The sequence below is a fragment of the Meleagris gallopavo genome, chromosome 10 (assembly GCF_000146605.3).
Source record: "Meleagris gallopavo isolate NT-WF06-2002-E0010 breed Aviagen turkey brand Nicholas breeding stock chromosome 10, Turkey_5.1, whole genome shotgun sequence".
NCBI classification, from domain to species: Eukaryota; Metazoa; Chordata; class Aves; order Galliformes; family Phasianidae; genus Meleagris; species Meleagris gallopavo.
In genome coordinates, this window is record NC_015020.2 from 22,618,417 (window position 1) to 22,632,225 (window position 13,809).

General features: G+C 42.5%; 1 protein-coding gene and 1 long non-coding RNA gene across 3 annotated transcripts in view; one reads left to right on the forward strand and one right to left on the reverse strand.

The window, feature by feature from the left end:
* LRP8 (LDL receptor related protein 8) overlaps positions 1 to 13,809 on the reverse strand; it is a 64,627-nt gene that overhangs the window by 23,187 nt on the left and 27,631 nt on the right. For both annotated transcript variants that reach the window (XM_019618754.2, XM_019618753.2), the window contains exon 3: positions 109 to 471. In XM_019618754.2, the coding sequence (XP_019474299.1) occupies positions 109 to 471 (363 nt within the window). The remainder of the gene's footprint in view (positions 1 to 108; positions 472 to 13,809) is intronic.
* LOC109369321 lies at positions 344 to 3,356 on the forward strand. Its single transcript, XR_002118241.2, has 3 exons — positions 344 to 494; positions 1,908 to 1,996; positions 2,780 to 3,356. It is a non-coding gene; the product is annotated as an uncharacterized LOC109369321 (long non-coding RNA).

The window sequence follows — 13,809 nt, forward strand, 5'->3', positions numbered from 1 at the left end:
CAGACAGGTGCTGCACAGACAACTTGCAACAAAACCCTGCCTGAAAACACAACCCAGAGGGGCTGCCCTCCCCACCAAAGGAGAATCCCCAGCCCTGCCCACACTCACGACAGTCCTGCTCATCAGACTTGTCCTTGCAGTCTTCATCCCCATCACACTTCCAGTTAAGGAGGATGCATTCGCCATTGCCACACTGGAACTCATGAGCAGCACAGGTGTTGAAGGCCTTGGCATCGTAGCCACACCTCTCTACAGACTCATCTGAATGGTCCTCACAGTCTGCCTGGTTGTCACAGACCCACAGCTCTGGGATGCACACGCTGTTGTTGCACTGGAACTCATTGGGGCTGCAGGTCAGAGGAGAGCATTTCCTTTCATCGCTGCCATCACCACAGTTGTTGTAACCATCACACACAAAGTTGATGGAGATGCACGTCTTGTTACTGCACTGGAACTCATCGGGAGAACAAGCTTGGAAAAGAAAAAACAAACAGGTGTGCTGTGAGGTCTCCTATCTACCCCCCTGCCACTACACTGGCTTTAGCACATCGCATGTATCTGAGTCAGGGGAGGGAGAGGGCACAAATGTATTACCTTGGCTGTCCTAACCCAAAACTGCTTTCCCAGTGGTAAACTACATAGCAAGGAACAGGTGAAGATGCATGGGACATGTCTACAGCTGTGATATGGAGCACACGCTGTCCCCTGCACCGCCCAGGAGCGAGCTGACCCAAGCTGGGATCCCAGCTCAGGCTCTCCCACCACCCCTGTGGGCCACAGTCAGCCCTGCAGGAGAACGGGCAGCTGGTAGAATGGGGGACAAGTGCAGCACCACCCTGTCCTTTTGTATAAGGAGACACAGGGAGGGCTGGAGGAGCAGTGGTGGGCGCTGGGGGCTCACAGAGAGCTGAGCTTTGCTCCATGCTGACATTAGCAGCTTCCTGGCTGTCACAAGAACAGAATCAGGTTTGAGGATTTCACAGTGTGCCTGGTTTTGGACATATTAAGTGGGATGTGTAGGGTAAATATTTAGTGAGGCGAGCATCAATTTAGCTGCAATCTGCCAGCAAGGCCCTTTACAACACACTGAAAGCCTTCCCTGGAAATCACAACTCAACATTAACACACAAATGAGACATTTGTCAGATATGAAGCTGAATGGTGTACTCTTGCTTGCAAGCCTGATGGACAGCTGCACCAGAAAAGCCTGCTAAAATTAAAATTTCAGGTACTCCAACAATGTGCACTTGGCAGCCGCTTTGTCTCATCAAGTTATGGGGGAACCAAGACTCTGAAATAAATTTGCTCTAAGTGCTTTTAATTAAAGCTAATTTTGTCAGTTATTTAAAAAAAATATATCTGCTTCTACCCTTCCGGGCACGTATAGAAAAGTTATGCATTTTATAAATTACAATAAATATATATAAATAAATTACAATAAATTAAATACTTTCTCTAATTGCACTTGGGAGCCTTTTTGCCTTCAGTAGCTCCAAACCCAATCTCCATCCAACAGGGATAAATTTAAAAGAGAATCTCAGCCGTGCTCTGCTGCGTGCCCAGCTTTCCATCAGTAACAACATGCAATGGTGTGTGGTCAGCAAAGGAGCATCCAAGTTCTGCCTGGTGCAGGCAGGACATCCTAAAGAGGTAGGAGTGTGGGTATTTTTGGGCACAGAGAGGGACTAACCCATCTCCTTCTCCAGGCAATGAGGAACTGAGATCAGACACCTAACATTAGGAGATGAATCCCTCTCGTAAGGACCCAAAACACAATCAGTCTGGTGGAGAAGCATCTAAAAAACCCTTCCACGTGTCAGAATTGAGACTAAAGTGCTGCAGCCTACCCATAATTTCAGCTGATTTTCTTCACTCAGCATACTTTTCTATCCTTATCCCATAACCAGAAATGAGTTGCTAATCCTACTGATCAGCACATGGCTGTATGATCTCTTCAAGTGATGAATAAGATGGAGCTACCAAATGGAAATTTGAGGTAAGAGTTAAAATCTTAACCATCTATTTGAAGAAGGAAGAGATGGATGAGAATATTTCTAAGGCTATGCAGAGCTCCTGTAACAGATCAAGGCTGGGAAGTAGAAATTGCTTTTCTGGCATTATTTTGATCAATCTCAGAAACACTGTAAGCAAAATTTTCCACAGTCCTTTGATCCCCAATTTTTGGGCAAGGTTATAAGGATTTGCACACTCCAAATATGCATTAATTTCCCTTCTCACCATCTCTTTTCCTATGCTGTTTTCCTGCTCCCACCTCCAACATTTCTTCTGCCTGCATGCATTTCCCTTTAGAAAGAGATGGATAAACCTCTGTGTGGGATTCACAAAATGGAATTCTGCACAAAAGCTCCTCCTCTGCACCTACAAATCCCACTACTGGTACAGAACTACTGACAATCGCAGCCAGAAAAAAAAATAGAAGCAATTCACCTTTTGTAACCTCTCATGAGGAGACTTTTCAGTTAAGTTTGTGAATCTCTAGCTAGAATTAACTGCATTGTCATGGTTATTTTATTTCTTCTAAAAAATTAAATTTGATGAGCTGACAGCACTAGAGACATTCCTGCCTGCATGGACGACCTAGCACAGCCCATTGCTGCTGCTGCCTTCCCCCTTCCCAACCTCTTGGGCCTAAGATGGGGCTCCACCTCCACGACTCACTCTGGGGCAGCTCTCTGTCTTCCCAAAGCACTACAGAAGGCTGTTCCAGGCACCTCCTGGTTAATTCAAGAAATACAAATGCCTTCTCCTTCACTTACAGGTCTTCAAGCCAACTGCCTCACAAGTGCCTGGAGCAGAGACCTCTGTCTCAGCTGGCTCTCCTGTGAGCCAGAGGAAGCAGATTCTGTCCCAGTTCCACTCACCCTTTTGCTATCTTCTCTGACAGCTAAAATCCACAGGGCATGCAAGGACAAAGCAAAGTCTGCAGTTTCCAGGCACTTGGGGACTTGCTCCAGCACAAACGGGCGGCAGAAGAGGAAAGCTGCTTACAATCCCTGCACGCCAATGCAAGAGCCAACGTGCTCACGTTCCTTGGGACCTCCTCTGCACGGTCTGAAGAAACTAGTAAAAAGCAGTGCTACAAATTACCTTACGTAGGCAGCTGGAGAGATGAGGATGGGGGAGGTAAAGTCCCAGGGACAGCTTGCTTCACATCTCCTTTCATAAATCTGTCAAGGTACCGGGGCAGTCCCATCACTACAGCATTTCACTGCCTCCAGAGCATTTTGATAGAAATGTCTTGAATAATAATTAAATGAGCACCAGGGTATCTTTTCTTTGACGTGAGCAATTTGCTTATATTCTCTGGTTCTGCTACCTGTTCTATTAAGAGCGTGTCTGTATGAAACAAAGGATACAAATATTAGCCTTCCTCACTACCGAAGAAATTAATAAATATCATACTCTCAGATGCAAAGTCTCCTTCAAGTATGAAGTGATCCCAGTAGAAATATTAGAAACGTTTGTCAAGAAGAAGAGTTTAACCCACAGGCTTCACAGCAGTAAATAAGCATAATTACAACAGACATTTTGTAGGGTACTGTAATCCATTAAGATTCTTCAGGTGATTTAGGAAGAAAACATCATATCTCAGTGGCAATGCACACTTGCTTTGGCTTATAGAGAATGTATAGCAGAGGTACTCTGCATTAGTTGCTGCCTTGTGCTACAGTACAACTGGCACAGCTTTTGCTGGGCAGCCCCCAGCTGCAGCCCTGTCACATCTCCTGGAGAGTGGAGCAGCAGCAGCCTTTGGGTGAAGGAAGAAAAAGAGACTGTGGTTGTGCAGTTGTGTTTTGGTTCTGTTTCTCTGCCCTGAGCCAGGATTTAAGCAGAGGCTTTAATGAGCACTCCAGTACAGCAGTGACAATCTTAGCTCACCAAAAAATGGAGATAACTCTATCAAAAGCTTTTAAAGTGCTTATAAAGCAAAGTAAAATGCTGTAAAGACACAGGGCACACTTTAAGAACTGTAATTTCAAATATATCTCCATAATTCTACAAAGCACGGATCCTCAAAACTGGATAAAACTCAATGTGTGACATAAGCAGGATATCCATCATTAGTAGGAGCTGGGAATGATGTACAATGGATTGCAACTGCTTCCACTGCTAGCTTAAATTAAAGATTTGTAGCTTTTCAGTAAAAATCTGATATTTTAATACACCTTTTTATATAAAAAAAAAACAACTCAGCTCCTCTTGAAATTATACGCATGACTTGGAGAAATAAAACTATTTGGTAAAGTTTGTGGCAAAGTGGATGACAGCAATTACTGACACCAAAGAGAAGAAAATAAGACAGATGATGGCACTGCAGCTTTCCCACACCCTTCCTGAGGCAACCAAAAAGAAACACATTTCTTGTTTGCTTAAATCCAAGAGCGGATTTTCTCAGGAAGGCAAGGGGTGATTTGCACACACTAACATTCGCAGTGGGGAAAGAGAGATCTGCTGCTGATTTATCACAACTTGAACACTGGCCAGAGAGGCTCTGGACTTGGAAAGCCTTAAGCTGTGAGGTTTAGAAGTGAGCTCCACACGGCTGAGGCAGCGCAATGCCTGAGCTCCATGTACCCAGGTACTGTGCATAAAGAGCTAATCCTGCCACCACAGCCCACATACATTAATCTCCAAGCAGGACTGAGATAAGGAGGTCACGGAGCCCAGACAGGCTGAATTAAGTTGGAACTCCCAGCCCAGCTACCAACGCTGTCATTGCGTTAGTTTGACTGAACTAGGATTTATTTTCAAGCTTCCTTGTACCTATCTTTGCTTTGTCTGCTGAAATCGGTGCGGTTACCGAGTACCTGAATATCTGACACAGATCTCTGGTCAAATGTCAGTCTTTAAAGCAAGGGTTCATCCCTGGAAGGCCACGTTTCCCACGGAAAGCCGCCCTCCAGGAAGGACAGGGACAGACAGCGGTAAATGAAGACGACCTTGAAGCGCATTGCTGGAAGAGCTGACAGGCCTCCCATGGAGGGAATAATGCGGCTGAATTGCAGTCTCACTGCTAACGGTGGTTGTTGCTATGGTGATTGATACCGAAAAGCCCATATAGATAAAGACTGCAGAAGGAATAAGTAATTCCTGATATTGTTCAAATCACTAATGGAGCTAAGGAGCCATTTCACGCACTCCCGCAAATTGAGATTTGCATGCACTCGCTGCCTTTGCCACACTGCTCCCCTCAAACACCAAGGAGTTATTTTCCCCTTCACCACGATGGCATTTGTGTAGTGTTGGTTTATTACAAGGGAGCAACCAGATGACAAAGTTCCTGCTGACACAAAACCAGTGGTTCAGAAATGTACTTACTGTTACAGAATATATATTTCTGGACAATCATAATCTTCATTCAAAGTGCTTTTCTGAAAGTAGAATTAATTAGGAGCTCATAATTTATTAATAGAAGCAGCTTACGTAAAAAGATTTGCATGCTCTGAACTTCCCCCATCCACAATGTCATTTGGGTGCAATAAGGCTGCAAAACTCATTCCTTCAGTCTCCTCAATTTCATTCCATACTGGGAAAGTGGTAGGAAGTTTATCACAGGTTTTTCTGGTTAAATGACATCACAATAAGAAGCGATAAGAGTCTGGTGTAGAGGATTTAGGGGCAAAATAAAGCAGCTTAGGGAAAAAAAGGTAAGGCCAGAATACCAAAGGTTAAGACCTTTGCTCAAATCACAGCCACCCCTCAGGGATCTTGTGAGGATAAAGACCTATCGTTACTCCTTTATATTCTGACTGAGATGCAATCAGCTGAATCTGAATGGAGATGTTTTGAACTTGCCAAATTTAAATGGAAAAAAATATATGCTGCTATGTGTTTAGTGGTTTGTTTTTTTTTTCCTGACTCTGAAAACTGGAAACATGTATGGGACATCAGCACTGCTATTCCCACAGACATAACTTGCTTATTAAAACAGCATTTTTACAAATTACACCAATTGGGCAAATCCCTCAGAAGCACCTAGTAACATCCAGGAATCTGGCAGCTGCTCTGATAGCATCAACTGCCTGTTTCTGAGGGAGGTGTAAGTGCAGTGCTTCCAGTAACCAGCACAGAGCATTACTTAACACAGCCTCAAGCCTGTGCCAACACAAACCAAACCCACATTACTCCATACACAGACCTCCTGGATTCAGCAGGACCTATGGTCTGTGGGATGGCTGCCCATGCAGACCTTTCTGTGCAATCAGGAGCTAATTTTGCCATTGCTGGGTTCAGATCACAGATACTTTCCCAGAATTAGCCTGCTCCCATAGATTTCACCATCTGTCCACAGGGCAGACTTTCACTCTGTGCTCACCTGCTAACACAGAAATGTGGGCTATCTTCTCAGCCTGATTTTACCACATGCAGGCCTATCTGTCAAAACCAGACCCACACTGCCTCCCCTTGGGTATGTTCCTGAGCCACTGGGCTGAGCAGGTAGGGCACAGAGCCTGGCTTCAGCCTGGGAATTCCTTTGGCTGCAGCCACTGATAGCTCGTGGGATTTAACTTGAATGAGTAAAGCAGAACAAAGCAGTGCTCCCATTGCAAGCAATGAGGTCAGTGCCCTGTTAAATCTCCACTTCCACTAATTTAGTTTGCTTGATGGGAATTTTCTGTAAAAGGAGATATTTCTTCTTACTGAAGTCTGCTTCACCGTTAAACTCAAATTTTCACTGTATTTAGTACATGGCACCATTAACTTTTGGAGGACACATGAGGCAAGGAGTTATCACAAACCCTTCTGCAACATCTCACCCAGCTGTCTCTCACAATTCTCCAGGACCAGGGATCCAACACAATGGCAATCATAAAGATCCTTTTGAAATGAAAGAGTTTGCAAGGCACTGATAGGAAGGGATGAATACTTTAAAGGAAGAAGCACAGCGAATACAGCAAGACAAACAGCAGGATTCAGTGCAGCCAGATTGAGGGTTATGAATATCTGCACGGACCACAGACACCAGGTATATGAAGACCACCAAGATAGATCTGGGAGGGAGAGAGACTGACAGCCTCTTTAGGAAACAGCCAACTCCTAATTATCCTTACTTATGTGACATTAGTGGCACAGCTATGATATAAGGTAAGCAATGTACCCCAAACAACGTGCCCATAATTCTACCAAAAAAGAAAAAGAAGGCGGTAATCATATTTGGAAAAAAATGCCATAGATTTTCTACTCAAATGAAATATTAAAGCACTGAGTGACACTGCAATTAAAAGCGTAAGGGTCAGCTGGTATCTGCACTCACTTTAGTAGTACTGAGGCTTCTAGGACATCAGGTTTCGCCCTTCCACTTCTACTGCTTTGAAATGGAGGGCAGCACTTTGCTGAATTTGGGCTGAGTAGACAAAGCAATTGTACAGCATGAATATTTATTTTTAAGTTTCTGGAAAAAAGGAGCGTAGATATGTATATTTCATCGAGAGCTACACCTTCCCAAGTCGTATTTTATCAAAGAAACAAATTTATCTGCAAAATATAAGTAAAATTAATCCAACCACTTTATCTTCCTATTTGAATACAGCATTTCAGCCACAAAGATAATTTTTAGATGCTGTTTCATCTGTTAACATGACTCACAAAATAGCTTCCCCTCCCCATCAAACACTACACGACCCTCTCCTGCGTAGGACTGCACTGAGTTCAAGCTAGCTCATTCTGATTCATATGATTAAAATCATATGCTCAGGAAGAGCAACTGTTAAGCTCTGTTTAATTAGTGTAATGCATATGTACCCACATCCACTGAAGGATGGAACTTCTACCCACGGATCTGCCACCATAACACGATCGTTGGAAATCTCCTTTAATTGTCACAGTGCCCTTAACAAAACTAAACAGATTCTTCCTTCTCAGATGGATAAACTCAGAATTATTGCTCCGTTCTTATGAAAAAAGCACTTCAGGGACATGAAATACAAGTGTATTTGGCAATAAAATGCAATTTCTTGGCTATTTCAACTCCAAGAGCTCTAAATGTTGACAGACAGACTGCCCAGAAGACAAACATCAAGTCAAACTCTGCTCCTTTGATAGTGTGACATACAAGAAGAGAAAGCAGCTTTTTTGTGTATGCATGCGTAGCATGCAGTCCAGAAACACTATGCTTTGGTTCCAATAAACCAAAAAGGTTTAAATTAAAATAGTTATTTCATATGACTCTTCCACAACCCTGTAAAAAATTATCATTTAGGGTCTGCAGGAATGGGTGTGTGAGAGCACTTGCAGTGCTTTCTCTTTGCATCCACTCTTCTTTCCCGGTGCACCCTGCCAGGAAAACACTGTAGGAGTACCACATTTGGAACTGCCTTCTTTTTAGATCGTGCTCCATTCCTGCATGTACTGAAGGATCAGTTACTGAACATACTGGTACAGACAGTTCAGCTGAAACTGAGAGATCAGCATTGTGCAGATGTGCACAGGCAGCCTGCAAAGCTACACCACAGCACCCGCCGAGGTGAGAAGACACTGCTCCATACTAGGAAACTCTTCTGCAGAATGCGTCTGTTATTCCTCATACCTGAACTTAATAGACAGCACTGGGGGAAAGAAGGAAACCCTTCTGCAGACAGAGCCTTGGCAGAACTCAGGGTGTGGCTTTTGGGTTTAACTCCTGACATCTGCAATGACTGCCTTCCCCCTAACCTCAAGCTGATGCAGTATTTTCCATTTAATTACAGCAAGCACCCAATGCATTAACAATGAGACTACCTTCATGTTTCTGTAGGAATGCAATTAGAGGTAACTGCCAAGCTCGTTTTTCTTACTATTTTGTTTTGAAGGAACTAAGGATAAATATGATTGTGGGATGAGATTTTTCCTATGTAGCAATGGGGATTTTTCTCCAATTACTACTGCTTTTGAAGGAGCTCTAATACTTTAAGCAGTGATAAAGTGGCAGCTGTACATGTTTAATTTCTGAGAGCCAGGGCATAATGCATAAGCATTAATCCCTCCAGCTGTCCAGTAATTAAACATCGTGTAAAGCCCAGAAGATATCATTGCTGTGCTATCTTATTTATGATGGACTTCCATTTGTTAAATCTATAATAATTTCCTTCCTATTCTCAGAAATGATTGCTGAATTCCTCCACCAGGTCAAACGTACTCAAGTTACATCTACCTGCTATACAAATGACAGTAATTTTAGGCTAGCTGTATTTCTTTTCACCACATGCTGAAATAATCATAAATATTACATAAATATTCTTTCGATAAGCACAAATGCAATAGTATGAACTTTAACACCATTAAAATTCAGTTTCTCAGGGAGATTGTATGGCAAAACCTGATCCTATGCGTTTGATTTCCCTCTGAACTCACTGAGGAATGTGACATTACTCTGCACCTAGCCTGTTAATGAAGACAACAAACAGAATTCCTAATTTTGAGGAAAGCATGTATTAATCAGGCTGCAAAGGAAGACCAAGTCAGTGTTGTATCACTGCCAAAGGAAAAAGCTCTCAGCAGGATCTGCAGAGAGCTGGCATGAGCAGAACTGGTATGGTCAAATGCCCATAGATTACACTGGAAGTGACTCTCAGATGCAAAACACAGGCATCTTTGCTGCATCCAGGAGAAAATGACAAGATGACACAATGATCGTCATCCCTACATGATGAAAAAATTTAACTTGAGAGATTTTCTAATTCATGTGAATGTAGGGGCAGGAACAATGCAGAGGAAGATGGCTTTAAATCAACGTTGTTATCTCCTCCCTCCAACTGGCTCATCACCAGGTGGATTTGTACAGAAGGATCAGACCAGCTTGGTTCTGCTTTCTGCCAATGGCTCTCAAGTGATGTCAGGGCTGCTGAGCAGCCTTGGAAAGAGCTGACTGATTTTTTTCTGCAGTGAGATCCTCCAAGAAAAGGACCGCTCGCTGCTTTGTACTGAGAGTCACACATGTGCCTGGAAGCTTTGCCTGAGGATCTTAGAAGTTATGGACACCATGGGAACCTGGAGCTCTGAGCAAGGACACGGGGCTTACAGCAGGCAGGACTGTGCTTACTGTTGCTTCCCCCATTAATTTAAGAAGTATTACCTAGTCTGCTCAGTTTTTATTGAGCACATCGTCCCCTGGGACTGAAAATCCAGAACTAATTCTGAGATATATAGTAGGCAACTAAAAACTGAAAGATCAGAGTTCAAAAGTCTCTCTATGGACTATCAGACAAGTGAAAAAAAATATCAGGTCTTTCACTGAGTAGGAAATCTGAGGAAGAAGTATTAAAAAGTTCATAGGAATGGGGACTAACATATGAAAGTTAAGAGAGAACTCAGTCTCTGCTGCTGCCACTGAACACAGCTCTGCTCCTTTTCCTTACTCATTTGAAAGAGCAGCATATTCAAATACTGCACTGGGAAGACATGCACACACATATAAAGATTCCTAACTTACTTAAAGCTTAGTAAATTAAAGGTTTACATAAAGCTGTAAAGAGCTGGGATCAGCATCCTATGGGCACCAGCAAGCTCATCTCACAAGGCACGCAGCAAAAACAGGTGAGAGATACAAGTATACAGATGTATACTTGTAGATGTACAGACGTGGGACGTGTGAGTCACTGAAACATGCTCAGGTTAAAAAGAACATCATCCAAGGACAAACAACTTAGTACCCTACAAACAGAATTTACAGATTTCACAAAACGCTCTGCATGTCTGCAGAGATGCTCTTTTGGGAACATGAAGCTTTGTGTCTGAGGACAGTAAAGATAAAACACACAGAAAGGAGAAAAAGGCAAAAAATGCAAAAGAACATATTTAAGATCTTGTTGTCTCGTGAACACAAATTTAGCTCCTTTCTCTTACAGCAGAAGATAACCTCAATAACAAGGCCGTATCTGCCAGGAGACATTCTTGCAGGAATTCCTGGCTCTCTGGGACAATGCCAGGAGATCACTGTGAGATCACTACTCTTACCTGCATAAGTGCCCATGCACTGCTCTATCTCTGTGCTATACTTAAGCAGAATAAATCACTGTATGGGAAAACAGTTTATTAGTGCATCAATACATCATTACGCTGTATCTGCTACAAAAGAAGGGAAATTGTACAGTTCCAGTTCCTTATTTGCAAGACACAATTTCCATACGGGGTTCAAAAACTGGTCCAGGTGAGAACCAGTAATAGGCTGAGAGGAGATGGGGCCTGCACAGGGCTCTCACTGCTGACCACCCTACACATCATGTCCGTTAAAGAGATGCAACATCCATCACAGCTGTGAGAGGATGGCAGTACTTCCTTTCTAAATCTATACTAAGATGCTCCCTGCATTCCTAGGCAGGTGACAAAACACCAGTCAATGTCTCTTTTAGCAGAGATTTAACAAGTTTTGTAGTAGTTATTAACCAGAATGATCCAGAGTTGTGATGCTCTCTCTACATGAGGACTCTCACATTTAATTTCTCTTTTTAGTCTCAGTGAATGTTGTTCCTAAGCTTATCCAAATGATTTTGATGAAGATGAGGTATATCAGGAGCAGAAAACTTCAACCACGGAAATCAGGCTGGCAAATTCAAAACTGCTCCTACATTCTTAACTCTTGCTACCTGTTTTAGAGAAGCAAACCAGACTCAGGATTTATTGTAAAGACACAGGTTACTTCTGCTCCAAAGAACCAAAAAGTAAGTTCCTTTTCATGTATTTTATTTTCAAAAAGGCAGATATTTGCATTTTCAAAAATTGTGCACTGAAAGTCAGCAGCAAACTTAAAGCCTACTGCTCAAACTGCTGGAAGTAAATGACTCAGGCAGATGGGCACTCACCTACCTACATGCAAGGATTAATACCCACAATTAATCCCTGGTGCAATTACAACCTGTGCAGACACAAATCTGGATCCCTAATCACTGTTGCTTTATGCAAAGCAGGTTAAATAATTTACAGCTTCCACCACTTCCTCAGTGGAAGTTTTTCCACAGAATGAAAACCTTACAATTTTTAATTCTTATTTGTGGATGAACAACAAAAAACAGAACACATACAAAAAGCAACCAAACCAACCATTTCTTTACCATCCCATTCAACAATGGGGTCAGTGTCTGGATTCCTTCTGAAAACACCACTGCCTACTAGCAGTACAGACCAAGCCTAGCAATCAGCTAAAGCTCTCTCTGTCATCTCTGCAGAATTTTTTATTTTCATGGATTCCATCTATCACGTTGCTGTTTCTCACTCCAGACATGGCAAACTGGACCCTTGTTTCACACTCATTTCCTTACTCTCAAGGCTAGCTTTTAACATGGCTGGATTCTGCATTGGGAGATGAGGAGCTGGAAGAAGTACATGACTTATAAAATAGTTTGGGATGATGCATTTTTTTCAATGTACCTGCGCTCATGTAAGTTCAGAGCTTGCTAACTATGCTGATGAACCTGTTGTCTGATGAAGGCTACACAAGGACACCATACAAGGCTACAAATTCTCTCACTTATTGAAGGAAAGATATCCTGAGCACTGCTGTGACAAATCCATTTCAAACCATGTAGGGTGCCAGTAGTAAAAGCCAGTCTTCAACAGTGACAGCAAAAAAGAGGACAGCAGTCTGCAAGATAATCCACCAAAGATGTGGCCAACAAAAAGCATTAAAGGAGAACCCAACCCAAACAGAAAATCTCATTTTCTTATTCACTACTTCCCCAAAATTTCTGATCAGCAAATTCACGAAAGAAAAATCCATCAAGAATTACCCAACCCAGAGCAATATCAGAAAAGCAGGTTGCTGGATGCCAGAGGCAGACAGAGGAAGAAGAACCTGAGTACTCTTGCTCGAATTTTTGAATGATGCTACTACAAACCCCTTGTTTTCCTCTTACACAAACTCCTCCACCCTCCCTTAACTCAGACTGTGAACATTCTGACACAGGAATAGGTGCTTGCACAGCCTCATCACAACCAGTCCCTGCTCCTACCTTTGCAAAGCGGTACAACAGTGCTAGATTTATGACTTAGAAAAATGTTCAAAAACTCCATGTTTAGCAAAAATTCTTTTTAAGGATTATAATACCAAGAGACAGTTATTGCTATAAAGAAATTGGAGCGTCTGCAGTAAAAATATGCCGAGAGTCTCACATTAACTCAAAGCAATGGTTTTACTGACACTGATTTAGGAAGAGCTTAGGGTTTTTCATCTGGGTGCCATCACTAGCATTATCTTCAAGTCATCTTCCATTTGTTTATTGCACATGCAAGCTCTCAACATGGCAATTAGTGTAAGCACAAATAAACTCCCTTTTAAACATTTATCTAGAAAACGCGTTGTTTAAGGACTGCTTTGTCAGCTCTGTGAGAGGTGCAGCACTAGCTACTACATGGTGCTCTGCTCCACAAGGTTGGAAAGTGGCAGCCAGCAATGAAACCTCATTGAAAATGAGAATAAAAAAGTGAGTGCGGAGGTAAAAAGAAAAAAGAGGTCTGTACAAAGGATCAGCCATTTTCCTTTTTCTGAATCAGGATGATGTGTGCTACTGAGATAAGAGAAAACGGATATAGAAGGATTCTGAATAGAAAAGAAAAGGGAATGTTAACAGAATATCAGATAGGCTTAGTGAGGTTTTATCAGATTTGGACAAAAGAGAGGATAGCAATCAATCCTCTACAAGCTCTCAGAGTTTAAACAACTAACATGTCTGTTCTCATCCATGACAAAAAAAAACCTTAATTTGACAAGCATCCTCATTGAAAATGCACCTAGGACAGCCATTCAGAAGTGCCACCTGTTTCCTTCTCAGACTAAATCTAATGCCTCTGAAAGGGGCTGAGTCACCAGATATTAGT